Source organism: Petaurus breviceps, unplaced genomic scaffold (genome assembly GCF_028583685.1).
Source record: "Petaurus breviceps papuanus isolate PSGF00001 unplaced genomic scaffold, PetGlider_PUasm1.0 689, whole genome shotgun sequence".
Classification (NCBI taxonomy): domain Eukaryota; kingdom Metazoa; phylum Chordata; class Mammalia; order Diprotodontia; family Petauridae; genus Petaurus; species Petaurus breviceps.
In genome coordinates, this window is record NW_027186458.1 from 9,787,247 (window position 1) to 9,804,455 (window position 17,209).

Sequence of the window (17,209 nt, forward strand, 5' to 3'; positions counted from 1 at the left end):
CTATCCACCCACCCTTCCATCCATCCATCCATCCATCCATCCATCCATCCATCCATCCATCCATCCATCCGTCCATCCATCCATTCACCATACATCCGTTCGTCCGTCCGTGCACCTGTCCACCCCAGTGTCTGGGCTCAGCACTACCAGGGGACTGTCCCCAGACCCCCTCAGGGAGGGGGGAACACGAGGAGGGTGGGGTGCGGCTGCCTGGGGTCGCTCTTCACCCCGCTCCCCCCATTAGATGTTCCTTTACTCTGCGTCTTTGCATGGGCCGGAGGACCAGCCCTGGCGCCGGGCTCAGGCCGCATCTGAACCCAGGTAGGCCGCCTGCGGAGCGGGGGCGGGGCACTGGGGTTCCTCCAGCTCGCTTGGGTCAGTTTCTCTACTCTAGCTCCCTCCCTCCCCCCCTCCTTCGGTAGGCGGGGCCTGGACTGGCTGGGCCAATGGCTTTGCGGCATCCCTCCGAGGCCCCGCCCTTCGCAAGTGCTGGGGAGCGGGGCCCGGTCAGTCAGGCCCGGGCCGTACCATAGTCGGAGCGACGGCGGGGGAGGCGGGGGAGACATCGGGCGGCTGCAAGGGCGGAGAGGCCGCTCCCTCGAGGCTATGTGGGCAGGGCTCCCCCGGGCCACTCTCGGGTGGTGCGGTCCGGGGCGGGGCCGCCGTGAGGCGCAGACTGTGGGGCGGGTGGGGCCCCAGGGGAGGCCCGGGAGTGACTGGCGGAAGGGCCGGCGGCAGCAGCGCGAGCATGCGGTTCCCTGAGCTCTTCTCCTGCGCCCTCCTGGCGGTGGCGGCCCTGGCCACGGCCTGCGTGCTGGCCCAGCAAGCGCCCCCGGTGAGGCCCGCGCCGCGGGGGACAGGGCCCTGCCAGGTGCTAGGGACCGGCAGGCCGGGGCGGGCAGGGGGCTGCGGCTCCTGGGAGGGGGCGCGGGTGCCCCCCGCGGTGACTGCCCGGGGTCGCCCCCGGCCCCCTTCTGCTGGGCTGGCGGTGACCACGGGGGCCAGCGGTAGGGATCCTTTAACTCTTGGGGGCTCGGGCCCCTCTTCAGCTTGCCGGGGCTGATCAGCAGGGCAGCCCCCCGGGGCACCCTCCTCTTCCCCCCTACCCCCGGTACATCCCCCCCCCCCCCCCCCCATTCCCCCCGTGACCCCACTGGCCGAGTGACCGGACTGGTCCGTGGGGCAGAGCCGCTTGGATGCTGGGACGCTTCACCTCCGGCTTCTGCTCTTTGGGGAGGGGGCGTGGCGGGGCTCGGAGCTGTCCGTGGTCCTGGCCCGGCCCTCCTCCGCAGGGGTCTTCCCAGCTCCGCCCACCAATTGTCTCCTCTGGGCATTCAGAGCCGGGTCCTGCAGGGGCAGAGGGATACGGCTGCAAGCACAGGCTGAGCCCCTGCGGGGGGGAGGACCCCGGAGCTGCGCAGGGGAGGCTGAGGTTTGGGGAACGCTGCGTGTCCTGGGAGCCCCCAGGCTCCTGGGTTTGGCTTTGGCCAGCCCTTCTGTGGATCCTCCTCCTCTGTGGAGTGAGGGCTGGACCGGCCGCCTGTGGCCTCATTAGAGGGATCTTCCGGTCCGGTCTGGGGCTCTGGGTCGGGCGAGCCCTTCCTTCCTGCATTGGCTCGGGTCACAGCCCGGGGTGCCCCCGCAGCCTGGCCTTGCTCGGACTCTGGCATCTGTGATGCGCGTTCCTTCCCTCTCCCTGCTGCCTAGCTCCGAGCCCCCGCTGGACATGTTCACCCGTGGGTCCTGAGGGTATCCAGCGCAGCCTGCGGCAAAGTAGAGTCGCCACCTCCCCCAGAACCCCAAACCCTTGCGAACCTCCTCGCCTCTGTCGGGGACACCCCCATTCTTGTTCTCAGCCTCAGAACCTTCCTCAGCAAGCTTCTGTGAAATGCCCCCCGTGTGCCGGGCTCTGTGCTGGACTCAAAGACCACGATGAGACAGGAGCTTGTGTTCCAATGGGGGCCACAGCTTTGTACCCATGTGGGTATTTAGTGTGGATGTGTGTGGGCACAGGGGACATAGAGGTCTGGTAGCCCCCCATCTCCAGGGGCATCTCTGGTTTTCCCCTTTGCAGAGTGTAGGGGAGGGCTGTACCAGCCCTGCCAGGATCCCGCTGGCAGAGGGGCACACAGGGTGCAGGACACCCACGCCCGGGCATTCTGTCCTCTAATTTTCTTTCCACAAGAGGATCATTGGACTGGAGTGATGGTTCTCCACCACACCTCCAGGAGTTCTGGACTAGGGGTTCCAGAAGGGACTCAGAGTCAAGGCGGGATGACCGGCCAGGCTGGTCACACTATAGGCATACCAGTAGCCTCCTGGCGACACTCCTTTGCAAACGAGTCGGGGAGGTTCTGCAGGGGAGTGGAGATGGAGGACCCGGCCAGGCTCCTCTCTCCGGGGCTGCAGGGCCGGCTCCCCCATGTCTGGGGCTGCGGGGAGCTCTCCTCTGCCGGCATTAGTGCACACAGAGACCCTGCACTGACACATCGCCTCCTTCCACACACATGAACTGGTCGAGTTCCCGGGTTCCTGGCATCAGCCGTGCTCTCTCTTGGATCTCTGTAGCTTCTTGGTTTTGTTTTTGATAAAGGGGCTTAGCTATTGCTGACATCCCTTTGAGGGGGAAGGAACCACGCTGTCCTCCCTTTGAGAACAGTCAGAGAGTGACATTTATTCTGAATCCCCGTGGGGCCTTTAGAGGCTTGCTGTGTGGTGGCTGGATGGGCTGCCGGGCGCCATCGTGACAGACTGGTTGGGCCACACTGGGGCTGTCAGCGGCAGCACGGTAACCCTCCGTTGGTTGCTGCTGTGAATTGTTTCTGTACCCTAGGAGAAATGGGCACCAGCAGACAAGGTCATTGGCAGGGAATCCCCACCCACATGAATGCCTGCTGCCTGGGTCCCCATCAGAGGAGACACCCACTCATTTCATGGGGCCCAGGGCCTTGATGGATAGCGTGGCCCATAATCCTGGAATTAATGATTGATTGGTGGACAAGGTTTTTTCTGGGATCTCTGTAGCATCTCATTCCTGGGTCTCTTTCTCAGCCATGGGGTCAGGGCCTATGCCAGGCACTAAAGATGCAGAGACAAAATTCAGTCCCTGCCCTCAGAGGGCTTACCTTTCTTGTCTTTTTTAACTAGAAACCACATATTCACATATAAGTAAATACAAGGTAAATGAGGGGGGGGGGGGGGGGGGGGGGGCGCAGGCACAGGGAGAAGATAGAACATCTGGGGGATGAAGACCAAAAGGCCTCCTGTAGGAGCCGGTGCTGGAGCTGGGCCCAGAGGGAAGCCTGCTCACTTGAGTGCCCTTGGGTGCCTGCCCCCTCTGGGCAAGGCTACTTTGAGGCCCACGGCCTGGCCACTGGGGCAGGACAGTCTTTGGAGGCACCGACGGTGGTTTGGACTAGAGAAGAGAAAACAGCTGTTGTCAGGTGCCTGCTGTTCAGGGCCTCCTCATGGGATGGCTTCTCAGCCCATACACAAAGTCCGGGTGTATTCTCTCTCGTCAGTCTATGCTCTTCAGCAGGGGGAGACCACTTTTGCTGGGCATGTTTGTCAAGGCTCCTGTGAGCGTCCTGAGCACAAAATAGATTTCCAGCCCAGTGGATCCTTCCAGAGCGTGTCCTCTGCTGTCGCCTGTGAAAGTCCAGGTCATTTCTGTAGTGCATCTAAGTGTCAGAGGGCGGCTTTGTGGGGAACCAGCGTGCACTTGAGCCAGCGTCCAAGTGTCTGGAGGCTTCCAGAGAGGGGGCTCCCTCCTTCCTGTCATTCGCACTGTTCCCTGCTCTATCTACCCTTTGGGGCCAGCTGCCAGTCCACAGGTGCTTGCTCACCCCGCGTCGTTCCTCTCAGGTCACGTCTATTCCAGGCTAAGCGTCCCTTGCCTCAGTCTTTGTCCTGGCCCACGCTCTTCTGACATGCTGTCTTGTCTGTCCTGAAGCCTGGCTCCCAGTCTAGAGCTCAGGAGCCCACATGTGAGCACCCTAAGGCCAAGGCCAGCTGGAGTGTCCCCCTCCTCCTCCCTCCTCAGTGGGAGCTTCTCTGCTGGCTCTCTCAGCTTGTTGCTGTTTTTTATGTGGACTCGTCTCACTGGGGCATGGCCATCCTGTATTTGTAAAGGAGGTTCTCGGGATCATGCCCACGTCCCTGTCCACGTCTCTCTCCCTCAGTCGAGCCATCTTTTGGGTGCTGAGCCTGAGGGCCCCCATCCCAGCCCCCTTCCAAGGCTTATGCCATCCACAGATGTGATAAGCCCACCATTCATGCCTTTGTCCTTGTCATTGGATAAAATGTTGGCCAGGCTCAGGTCAAGACTTCGCTGAAGACCTCCTTCCAGGCGGACATCCGCCCATTATCGGCAACTCTGAGTCTTCCTATCGCTCCCAGATCTCTCTCTGTGATTGGCTTAGACTCCCAATTCGCTCACATAACCCTGTTCCATCCACAAGCAGAGCACGACTGGCATTGTCAGATGCTGAAATCAAAAGCCCTTGTTAGGTCTACACTATTCCCTTGGGCTCCTGGTCCAGTCACCATCTGCCCAGGGGCCGTGCCGGCTCTCAGTGATGATGGCTTCCCTTGTGTGGGCCACAGTTTTGCCAGCCAAGCTCGCTGGTCTCTCTGATTTCCAGACTTCATTTTGAGGGTGTCCCATCCTCCTTGGGCTCTTCTGAGCCCTTGGTCTCCTGTCCCTCCCACATGCAGGGGGTGGGGATGGCTCCTGGCCCCTTTTCTCCCGGCTTTGCTTCTTTCTGTATTCGAATCCTATATTAGAGCAGCCGCTGCCCTCCCTTCTCCTTCCCCTCTCTCCTCTGTCAGCCCAGGACGGTCTTCCTTCTCCTGGCCACTTCCTGTTTCTGTTAAGGCCGGCCATGCATGGATGACTTATTGGCTGTCCTGTATTTAGCAGAGAACAGACTCTGGCTGTTGTGCTTAGAAACAAAGGCCTCCCTTGATACACAGTCCTTCTTAACCAAGCTTGTCATGGCTTCCAAAAATGCCAGGTGGTGTCCTTTCCTCCCGCTGCCAAGGTGGTCCTTGGCATGCCCACCCCTGATACCTGCTAACATCAGTGGTCAGCATTTCTAGAGCCATGAAGGGTTTGCAGACGCTACAAATATAGCCTCCTTCCCTCCTCATAGACACGTTGGGAGGCAAGGCTCCTTGCCAACCACCCTCATCTTGCAGAAGAGGAGACTGAGGCGGGCTGAGGCCAGGTGACGGCACACTCACACAGCATGGAGTGTCTGAGGCAGGATCTGAACCCAGACCTTTCTGCCTCCAGACCCAGACCTCTGTCTCCTAAGCTTCTTCATGCTTTGCCTTCTGCCAGGGCTCTCCCTGTGTCTCTCTCCCTGTCTCTGGAGGGCAGTCTGCCTCCTCGCACTACCTGGCTCTTACTGGTGCTGGGGGCATTAGCATCCAGCCTGTGGACGGTGCCTCCCACAGGACTGGGGCCTCCCCCCGCGTGGGTCGGCCTGCTCCTCCTGGGCTCCCGGCCTTGTCGGATGCAGGGTTGTTCTTCCCTTCCCCTCCCTGTGGATGAGCTGAAGTTTGGGGTGAGCCTGCACCAGCTCAGAAGGGGCCCCTCGGCCCTGTGGCCACCCTGGAGTGTCTGGAGTGTTTGCTGTCCCGGTAACTGGCTGATGTTCAGGTCTGAGTGCCCAGCTTAAAGGATGCTGTGGAACCTCGAAGTCATTGTGCCCACAGGCACGTCAGCTGAACATCTGGCCTTGGCAGCACCCAGAAAGTAAGGAGGCTCCCCGCCTCCACACCTCCATTCTCTCTGGTCCTCAGCCCTTCCTTCCTCAGCTGCACTCCTAGAACTGCAGGAGACCCCACGATACAGCAGACTCAACTTCACCAGGTCCCATCCGTCATATCCCTGGGCCTCCATCCAGACTGTGCTTGAAGACTTGTAGCCATGGGGAGCTCACTACCTCCCAAGGGCAGCTCAGATTGTCCCAGGGTCAAACACACCTTCGGTGATGTGTTGTTTGGATCTCTGGGCCTCTCTGGCTTACCGAACATGCAAGATTGTACAGGATTGAACAGGATTGTACAGGATTTCGGCGTCTCTGTGTCTTGTCCTTTGCCCTGCACTGACAATCCTTAAGGCCACACCCTGGCCTGCCCAGCCAGCACTTAGTGTCTAGTGAGGCTGTAGAAAAAGGAGGCTAAGCCTTCGCTGTAGGGATGGGGAGTGTCCCAGGCCGCAGGTCACGTAGGTGTTAGGAGGTCTCTCCCTTCCACTCCAGTTTTTAACCCACCCACTTTTGCTAAAAACCCTCCAGAGATAATTTGGAAAGAGAATTCCATCCTGGCCACTCTCAAGGAAGAGAGCCTAGTTCCCACTGGCAGGTAGTGCTCTCTGGTCACCGCAGAGTGGCCTTTCACATTCCTTAGCCCACTAGAGGAGGTCCAGGGTGCCGAGCAGAGGCTTCTAATCCAGCCTCTGACACTTCATTTGACCTTGGGCAAGGTGACAGAAGAAGGGCCCTTTCTAGCCATAAGCCCTGGGGACCTGGGCACAGCCTTGACGAGTGAAGGCTGGGCCCTGGGGGAACAGTAAGTTGTTTGGGATGCCCTGCCCAGGGAGTCACAAAGTGGGGACTGACCATGGCAAGAGAGAGACTTGCCTCATGGACCCTCAGTTCCTCACCTGTAAAACAGGGCAAAGCTATTTCCAGTACTTCCCTGCATGGTTTTAAGGAAGGAAATACTTAGTGAACCGTGATGTGCCGCTGTGTGCAGTCTGGGTCCTTTTCCCTACGGCCTTCAGAGCCGCATGTTTGCTGAAGCCCTTTGGCTTAGATCTCCCACCCTGCCCCCTGCCCCGACCCTGCCCAAAGAAGAAACAAGGAATGTGTTCTTCAGCTGTGCCTGACTCTCTGCGACTCCGCGGGGGCTTTCTTGGCAGAGATGCTGGAGGGCTTGGCCATGTCCTTGTCCAGCTATTTGACGGATGCAGAAACAGGCCCACAGAGTGAAGTAACTTGCCCAGGGTCACACAGCCAGTCAGTGTCTAGGCTTCCTGACCCAGGCCCGGCCCTCTACCCACTGAGCCACCTTGCTGCCCTGAGGAATGCACAATTACTCCTTTAGTGCTTCCTGCTCTGCTCAGCCCTGACCTCCGCCTTGCTGGCGCTCTGCCCAGCTCTCTTCCTCCACCCATCAGTGTCCCGTCCCCTTCTAAGCGGCTGTGGCTCGGGACTCCTGGCCGGGACTTCCTGGCCTTGCAATCCTTCATTCACACTGCCAGTTAAAGGCCTGGCTGCAAGTCCATGGGGCCCTTAGGAGATTCCACCCCATAGGGAAAGTGCTCAGGCCAAGATAAAAATAATTGCGGAAACACAGCTAACGAGCATGCCCTGTATGTGCCAGGCTTTGGGGATGGATGGAGCTGAGTCCGCAGCCCCTCCCTCCATGCCTCTAAGGAGGGAGGGGTAGAAGGCCCAGAGGTGCACCTCAGCCCAGTCCTGGGGGAGCACTTTGGGGAGGAGGTTGGGCCCTGGGGATGTAGGAGAGGGATGAACGACCCCAGAGCTGGGGGGCTGAGGGACGGTGGGTTAGAAGAGTGGCCTGTGTGGATGTGGACGTCAGCAGACCTCCAACGAGGGAGGGGAGCAGAGGGCAGAGAGTGGGAGGCCTGGGGGGCTGTCCTGTGGCCAGGGCACTGGTGACGTTGGCGAGGTCATTTCTTCTCTGGGAGCTCCAGCCTTCTCATTTGTAAGCTGGCCCTGGGCCCTCCCAGGCAGGGTGGTGGGGGTGGCCTCTTCCCAGCCTTCAGGAACAAGCCTCACCTCAAAACATTGGAAAGCTAAGCTGGAACCGATCTGGGGACATGGCCAGGATGTTCTTGTAGTTTGTCTTCTGTCCTGTCTGACTGCCCTCCACCCCATCTGGGGTTTCCTTGGCAGAGACACTGGAACGGAGGCCATTCCCTTCCCCAGATCGTTTTACAGAGGAGGAGACTGAGGCAAACAGGGTGAAGTGACTTGCCCAGGGTCACACAGCCAAGAATTGTCTGAGGCTGGATATGAACTCCCTGACTCTAGGCCTGGCGCCCTTGGCACTGCACCACCGGCTGAAACTCTTAACAATGGGAATAGTAATCCAAGTGCTTTGTGCGAGCTGTCTCACCTGACCCTCATGACAAGCCCAGGGGACCGGTGCTCTTATCATCCCCATTTCACAGATAGGGGAACGGAAGCAGGCCGAGTCAGCGACTTGCCCAGGGTCAGTTGGCTAGTAAGGGAGGGGAGATCTGAACTCAGGTCTCCTTGACCCCAGGCCCCGTGCTGACCCCTGCACCGCCCAGCTGGATCTCAGTAGGAGAGAAGGGCTCAGATCCTGGCTCAGGAGCCAACAATCTGCTCTGAGGCAATGTTCTCTTCTTTTTTAACAGTGGACGGAGAGCTGCAGGAAAGCAACGTACCCTCCTTCTGGGCCCACGTGAGTAAAGCCGTGATCCTTTGGGTCTTGGCGTGGTTTTCCCTCTTGTGGCCTCGGGGATCGGGAGTGGGCCTTGCGGTCAGGACGACAGTTGGGTTCCCAGCTGGCCTCAGACACTTTCTGAGCTGTGAACCTCTCTGCCTCAATCCCCTCCTCTGCAGAACAAGGGGTCTGGACGCCAGGGTCTCCAAGGCCCATTTCAGGCTCCAAACATCAGATCCTGTGAATCCTGTGAGCCTCTCTCTCATCCACGCCCCAAAGATCTTAGGGAAAGGAAAAGGTGTTAGCAAGGAAGGCCCATTTCCCTGCCCACCCATCCAGAACACGAGCCCAAGCTTGGCACCTAATGGTGGCTGCAGGAATGCTTATTTCTGGGTCTGGCCAGGGCACAGGCCTGAGGGAGCAGAAGAGGGCCATCAGTGGCCAGTGGACTCAGCAGTGGGGCGGCAGGGGAGCTCCGGGCCTCCCTCCCCGGAGTCTCACAGGTTCAGGGGCCTCGTGGCTTGCCTGGTCCCAGACTTATGGATTGTGAGCAGCAGGGCGCCAACCCTTCCCTTCATCTCTGCATCCCATTTGGCATGCTCATGGGTCACAGGATGTCCTGCCTATAACCCCTGGCAGACCCTGCTCCGATGGGAGTGGACAGGGATCAGCCTTCATGCCCTGCAGAAAAATCGCAAACACCTGAGCTGGCTGCTGTCATCCTGTGTGGAGGGTCCTGTGTCAGGCCCTGGAGGAGCTTACCCGAGACAATGCCCAGGCACCTGATCAGGGAAGAGCGTGGTGTGAGGGCTGAGGGGGATCAGGGGAGATTCCTGGAGGAGGAGGGCTCTCAGTGGTGAGCAGCAAGTCCCAGGCTAATACAGGATGGCCTGGTGAGCTCCTGGTCACCGCATTCTCCCCTCCCCTTGTATGGGCGAGCCTCCCCAGGACTCCCTCCTCCTTGGCCTTCAGCATTCTCTAAATAGTCAGAAACTTATGGGTTTTCTGATCAGAGGATGGTCATGACCAGGTTGGTACATAGGGAAAAAGCTTTCTCTTAACAGTAGGAAGGATGGGATAGAGGCACTTAGCCCAGTGCCTGGTCCTGAGGAGGGACTTGATAAAGGTTTATCCACTGACTGGAGCTGGAAGAGCACAGGAGAGATCTCCAGACTCTGCCCGCCCCAGGACGCTGGCTTTGGAAGCCGAGAGGAAGGGACCCACGGAGACCCAAGGCCAAGGCAGCAGCCGTTGGTCAAAACAGATTCTACCTGAGCAGGGAGGGGAGAAGAGGGCAGGGGAAGAGGCAGAGGTCATGCCTGCCTTCTAAACATGGAAGCCACGTGAACAGATGGGCTGCAGACAGGATGTCACAGGCAGGAGGGAGGAGTGGGCCTTGGGGCCTGAGACCGTGGGCTCCAGAAGGTGCCTGAGACTCTGAGCTCAGTGCAGAAGGACCTCCAGGTGGGATGCCCACCGACAGGTGAGGTGCCGAGGGCGCCGGCTCTCCTCTACAATAAGGTGAAGCTCTGGGAATGATGGACATTGCCAAGGGAGAGTGTGGACAGATGTGAGAAGAGGACCGTGGAGAGTCAGTCTCCCAGGGCTAGTCCGACATCACAGGGCTTTAAGGCCGATGCCCACACGCAGCAGTTACGTGGGTCACTGGCCTCCCTTGTAGGGTGCGGCTCATGGCCATGTTCCTTCCATCATCCTGAATTTAAGGCTAAACCAAGGGCTGTGTTTAGGTATTTTCTCATCAGCTAGTACAATTGCAGACTCTCGCTCATTGATCCGTTAGTCAGAGCTCTCACTCCATTTCATCCATGACCAAATGTGTTAAAATAACTGAACATACAGCTTGTTAAAAGTGAAATCAGTGATAGAACGGCCGTGGCTGGCAACACTGTTTTGGCCGTGACCACAACCAGAGTCCCCTCACCCCCTCACACTGCGGCTTCTTCACTCCTAAGAGTGGTCTCGCCCACCAGGATAGAGGGACAGTCTTGTGAGAGCTCTCTTCGTCCTCTTTAGGAAATAAGGGTTAGTTAGAACAGTCCTGTCAGGAAAGAAGGTGTCTCTTTGCTTGGGCTTTGTTTTTTTTCTGCCTTCTCTAACCTTGACAGGCCTTTCTCAATCCCCCACGCCACCCAGGCTTTCCAAATTGGCAATGAACACTGCCCTTGCCACAGCGTTCCACTTGGCTCTTACAGCTACAGGAACGACAGCCTTCCCCAGGGACGCTTTTGAAATAGAATGTTGGACAAATTAAGGGGTGGGGAAGAGGAACAGTGGACAGACAGGAGACTCTGAAGTCAGACAGAAAGCATGACGGACTCAGAAGCTGCAGAGAGGTCAGTGAGGACAAGGACTGGAGGATAGGGCCTTTGGCTTTTGGAGCTGGGTGACAGAGCCTTGGCCCTGGGGGAGGGTGGTAAGGGGGAGAGGAGAAGGGTCCAAGGACTCCTCTCCAAAGATTAGGGAGATGAACCCATTGGAAGCAGATTAGAAGGAGCCAGTGGAGAGGAAGAAAGTAGAGAGAGAGGAATGGCTCTTGAAGCATTTATTAAATACCTGCTGTGTACTAGGCCCTATGGGAAGCATTGGAGATACCCAGACCCCCAAAACAATGCCTGCCCTCATGGAACTGCCATTCTATTGGAGAAACTGTGCACAGCAAAGTCAGTACAATGGCTCTAGAAAGCCGATGCAGAAATTTCCAGGGACAGGGTCTGAGCCCCTGGGGAAAGGGCCTCGGTCTCAGGAAGGAGGCGGTCCTGAAGGAAGGCAGATGTGCACAGGGTCAGGGTGAAGGAGGGCACATTCCAGGTGGGGAGGAACCTCTGCCAAGGCATGCAGATGGGAGGTGGAATGCTGTATGTGGAGAAGGGTGAGTTGGCAGTGCAGGGAGAAGGCAGGGTGCATGGCAGAGGGCAGGGTGCATGGCAGAGGGCAGGGTGCATGGCAGAGGGCAGGGTGCATGGCAGAGGGCAGGGTGCATGGCAGAGGAGGAAAGGCCAACAGGATGGCTTGGCAAGGGTCCTGCAGGCTCTGAGCTTGATAGTTGAGGCCCTCGGGGCCTCAGGAGGTTTGGGGGCAGAGTGCTGGCTGCTGGGTGTGAGGCCAGTCTGATGCCAGGCCATGGGCTTGGACAGCGGCCACCTCCCCTGGGAGCGGAGGGAGACAGATGTGAGACTTGAGGGAGCTGTGCTGTCCCTGGCACTCTCTCCAAGTGGCGTGTTTTGGGGAAGAGAGAAGGCATCCTGGCCTGGACCTGCTGCGTGTCCCCGTGTTCCTCATTAGGGCACAGGCATCTTTGGACTGTGGAGTGAGGAGGGATGGAATGTGTTCCGTGCGGTGCCCGCGGCGGCACGCTCCCCCCGTGGTTTGTCCGAGCTGGCACGTGTCTGTGGTGAAGAATGCGTTCCACATTTGTCCTGCGGGGCGGCAGTCGCACTGGGCTGGGCTGCCCTCTTCACCCAGGGCCAGCTCCTCGCCTGGCCGCCCATCCTCCTTTCGCTTACTCTTCCCCTAGCCTTCTCTGGCTCAGAACGACTCCCTCTTTCTGGATGTACACACACAGCTAGATAAGAAATGCTTGCGGCATCACCGTCTGGTTTCCTTCAGGCAGAGGGATCCTCAGGCCATGCAGATCTGCAGCTGGCAGGGAGTGGTCCCCGGAAGCAACCATCTGAGGTGGGAGGCAGAGCTGGGGGGCTTTCCCCACCACACCCCACTACCAGGAGAAGGACCTTTCTTCCTTGCAAAGGGCTTTTATAAAAGTGAAGCTCCCCTGGCCCTCGAGGAGCTCACACTCAACTAGGGGAGGAAATGTGCACTGATCCTGGGATGGAGAGCCAGCCTCGGAGCTGTGGTGACCCGAGTTCTAGTCCTACCAGGGAGACTCTCAGGGAGGGTCTCCCAAGGAGCAGGTGCCATATCATGTGGCTAGACCTTTCTTCCAGTGGAATCAATCCCAGGTCTAGTGTGAATGGCCCAAACAAAAGGGGAGGCAATCATTGGGGGGCGGCCACAAGCGGCGGAGGGGCAGAAGATGGCTGTGGAGCTGCGTTCTGAAGGAGCCCAAGATTCCGTGAGGCCAAAGTGAGTGTGAGGGGCCTCCCACACGCTGAAGCTCACAGACCATGACCTCAGCCACAACAGAGGGCATCCGGAGGGAGCGAGCTGAGGCCACAGTGCTGAGGAGAGAACAGCCCCTCAGCCCACCATTCATCTGGTGCTTCCCTTTCCTGCTTATGTTCTCATGTCCTGCCTTAGTAAAGATAGCGTTTCTTTGATGACCTAACTGGGCAGTCTTTGAGGGTCCCAAGCAGTGCCCAAGAGGTGGTGGCTGCCCTCCCTCAGGGGTCTCCAACCCAAGACTGGATGATGATGGAGACCTCAGCTGAATTAGTCACTGAAGTCCTGAGGTTCTGTGACGGGAGCATGAGAAGTTTGGAGGTCAAAAGAACGGGCAAGCTTTTGGGTGGAGCCCCTTTAGGAGGTAGTTCCTGTCCCGTTTAATTGGCTGTTCAGTTGATGTTGGTGCCGTGAGACACAGGAGCTTCAAGGGCATTCTGTGCTTTAAGGGCAAGTGCTTGCCCCTGTAGCTGACTCCTGGGCCTTTGAGTGAGGGTCTTCATGAGCTGCTATAGCTCCAAAGTCCTTTAGCCCACTTGGTAGGGAGCCTCCCTTCCCTTCATTGGATGGGTCATTCCTCAGGCAGCAGAGAGCCATGTGATCCACTGGTGGCTGGCACCTCCTTGGCTGTCCTGGAGACCCCAGCGGTCATGCCTCCATGCTGCTGTGGGACATGGAGAGAAGGCCTTTAGTAAGGCTGGACACAGGCTGTCGTACTCACTTACGTCCCTGTCCCCTGGGGAGCACTCCTTGGGAGGAGGCTGAGCCACCTGTGACTGAAGCCAGTGACCATTTGATTGGCAGGCTCTACGCAAATTACAGTGGAGACACTGGTAACCATCAGTAGGTAAAAATCGTTCTGTTTGCCTTTGACCCAGGCTCAGTCACTGGGGTGTGCCAGCACCCCTGACCAAGGCATAACGTCTCCCTTGACAGGATGTGTAGATGGGCCGCCTCCAACTGGAGGTCATGGTGCTAATATGGCAGTGTCCATCTGTGAGCACGGTGCACAGAATTGGGGGCAGGGGCAGACTAAGGGTGAGATGAGTGTGTGGGCTTGGTTGGAATGGAGAAGAGACAAGAGGGAGGTGCTCAGGTAGGTTGGTGTGAAACGTCAGCGCCCTCTCAGCCAGTGACAAGGAGCACAGACGTGCCTTCCCTGTAAGGCTCAGAGCATACACTATCATTGCATCTTTCTGCCTTTGGACCCCAGACCCTGTCCTTTGGCATCACCTCGATTCTGGTCCCTTTTCAGTTTCTCCTGGGCCGTCACCTTCCTCCTTTCCCCATCTTGACCCTTTGGAGGCCATTGCCTCCCCATCCTATTCCTGGTCTTCTCCTGCCAAGCCTGAGCCTCGGATGTCTCCCACCATCCACCATCTTTGTCCCTACCCACATGCTGCTGAATGAGGCTGGAGAAAATCACAAAAGCAGGGTGACTGGGTCCCCTCCAAGCCTGTGTTAGCTAACCTCCACTGCGCCCTTCCTGCGGTGAGGCAGCCCTTCTCCATCGTGCCACTCTGCACAGCAAGCGTCCTAGCCTTCCTCCTCTGCCCCGAGGGCTCCCAGGGCCTCTCTGCTGAGGACCACTCCTCCTACTCCACTAAAACAGTGAGGGCCATCTTCTCCCCTCCTCCTCACGTGATCACATCCAGGGGCCTTCTGCCACTCGTTCCTTCTTTACAGTGTTCTCACATGAAGACATGACCCTTCTCCTGGCACCTTGGATCCCTCTCCACTCTGGCTTATATTCAGCCTCCAGCGAGGGCTCCTTTCCTGCTGCCTCAGGCCTCTCCTGTCCTGACATCTCACTTGATTCAACCATCCCCCCTGCTGTGTCTCATTCCCCGCCCTCCCTGGCTAAACAAACTGAGAAGGCCGCAGTCACAATACCGGTGTCCACTTCCTCTGCCCTCGCTCTGCAGTCGGCTTCTGGCAGTGTTGTTCATCTGAAAGGAGCAGCCAGGTCTAGTGCCCTCACTGCAGCCGTGGACAGTGCCAAGTGCCCTCTGCTGCGCCTTCTTCGGGATGTTTTCTCTTTTCTGGGCTCTCTTACTGTCTTCTCCTGCTCAGTTTCCTTTGCTCTTTCCTCACGCTCATCATGCCTTTTGGCCTTGAGTATTTCCCAAGACTGTCGCCTGTTGTCTCCCTTGGTGATCTTCACCACCCCCATGGGTTCAGTTAGCCTCTCTCTGCAGATGAGGTCCAAATCTCGGTATCCCGCCCTCAGCTTTCTCCCGACCTGCACTCCCATATCACCAGCTTCCTCTTAGGCATCTCAAACTCGACGTCCGTCCCACAGACATTTCAAACTCAACTGTCCAAAAGTGAACTTATCCTCCTCCCCCACCCCCGAATCTTCCCCCCTCTTCCTTCCTAACTCCCCTCTTACCATCAAGGGCACTAGTCACCTCACAACCTAGATGTCTCTGTCCACTCTTCTCTCTTCCCTCCCCACCCCCCCCGCACCATATCCACGTCCATTCCCAAATCTTATTGTCCTGATCTTCACACCAGCTCTCACATACATACCCTTCTTTCCATTCAACACTACCAGCCTTGTTCATAACCGCTCACTTCTCTCCTGGCCTATGGCAATAGCCTTCTAATTGGACTGGACATGCATCTCTCCCATCCACATTGACAGATGATTTTTCTGAAGCCTTCTGACCATGCCACCCTTGCAGGGCCGTGAGATTTAGTGGTTCCCTCTTCCCTTCAGGATTCAGTACAAAGTCCTTTGTCATTCAGATTGCCCAGACTGTCCTCTTCATTCTTCTTAGACTTGATTCCACTTTGTGTCTTCTCCAGGAAAGCCACAGTGACCTAAGGCTGTTTGCACAACTGACTCTCCATTTCTTGAATTTGCTATCTGCCATGCCTGGAGTGTCCTCACCTGTACCTCCTGGCTGCCCTGCCTTCCTTCCAGACCTAGCTCCAATTCCTCCTTCTGTAGGAGGTCTTTCCCAGTCCCCCTTAAGAATAATTTCTTTCCTCTGAGATTCTCTTCCATTTATAATGTAAGGAAGCCAAGATGATGAAATGAAGCCTGCATTTTTACCAAGATCTCCCAACACCGCACCCCCCCACACACACACACAACAACAACTTTAAAAAATGCGCCAAATTCTGAGTGGGAAAGCCAACAAAAAAGTCGCAGTGAGTCATTTTTCCAGCCCAGGACAGCTTAGGAAGACAGAAAGAGAGGTCTGTGGACACTGGGATGGAGGCTGAACACAACAGAAGCAGTGCTGGTTGTAGACTGTTTTCAGCAATAGTGGTATGCTGAATACCTGGTTAGAAAGACATCCAGAGAACCCCTGTACCAACACTGGTAACAAGGTTAGGCTCCATTTGGTAGCTCTGCCTCTCATTACCCAGTTCTAAGGAAAAGAAGAGCTATTGTGATTGCCAGGGAGCAGGGACCTTAGCCCTGGGTAAAGAGCTGAGCACAGACCAGGAGCACAATGACCAGACCTCTCCCTGGTCAAAGTACATTGGAAGGAACAAAAGTTATAGGCCCCTAGCCTGAACTGGGAATGTAGCAAAAGCTTAGGTCAGACATCCCTCCCTCCCCCTGGAGGTGAGCAGAGCCCAAATGTAGAGACTAACAAAATCCAAAGTCAGTAAGTAAGCTGGAAGAATGAGCAAACAAATAAACAAAGAACCCAGTCACAAAGAGCTACTCTGGGGAAGGAAACCTCAAGACAGATTCAGAAGACAATAACTTGAAACCATCTACAGTCAAAACCTCAAAGAAAAATGCAGATTGGAGAAAAACCCAACAGAATTCCTAGAAGAGCTAAAAAAAAAAGAGTTTTTTTTAATGGGGGAAAAATATTGTAAATATAAAATACGAACAATAGAGGAAAATTGGGGGGGAAATGAAAACTATGTAAAAATTGTGAAAAGATAATCAACAGCTTGGTAAAAGAGACACAAACAAATACTAAAGAAAATTATTTCTTAAAAATACTGAAGAAAATAAGTCCTTACAAATTAAAATAGGTCAAATAGAAGTCAATGACTCCATGAGACATTGAGAAACAATAACACAAAGTCAAAGACTGAAAAAATGGGGTGGGGGGGGATGTGAAATATCTCATAGGGAAAACAGCCTGGAAAATAGAGCAAAGAGATATAATTTAAGAATTTTTGGACTACCCGAGGGCCAGGATCAAAATAAGAGCCTTAATATCATATTTCAAGAAATTATAAAGAAAACTGCCCAGATATCATACAACCAGAAGGCAAAGTAGAAATTAAAGGAATCCACTGGTCACTTGAAAGAGATCCCAAAATGAAAACTCCCAGGAATATTATAACCAAATTCCAGAGCTCCTAAGTCAAAGAGAAAATACTGCAAGTGGCCAGACAAAAAGAGTTCAAGTACCGTGGAGCCAGAGTCAGGATCACACAAGATTTAACAGCTACTACATTAAAAGAGCCCAGAATTTGGAATATGATATTCCAGAAGGCAAACGAGATAGGATTACAGCCAAGAATAACCTGCCCAGAAAAATTAAGTATCATCTTTCAGGGGGAAAATGGATATTTAATGAAAGAAAATGACCAAGCATTTCCTGATGAAAATGATCAAGCATTCCAGAGCTGAATAGAA

General features: G+C 56.1%; 1 protein-coding gene across 1 annotated transcript in view; it reads left to right on the plus strand.

The window, feature by feature from the left end:
• Positions 1-674: 674 nt before the first annotated feature.
• ASAH1 (N-acylsphingosine amidohydrolase 1) overlaps positions 675-17,209 on the plus strand; it is a 34,775-nt gene continuing 18,240 nt past the window's right edge. Inside the window, exons 1-2 of the mRNA XM_069104963.1 lie at positions 675-835; positions 8,420-8,466. Of these exons, the coding sequence (XP_068961064.1) occupies positions 749-835; positions 8,420-8,466 (134 nt within the window). The 5' untranslated portion in view covers positions 675-748. The remainder of the gene's footprint in view (positions 836-8,419; positions 8,467-17,209) is intronic.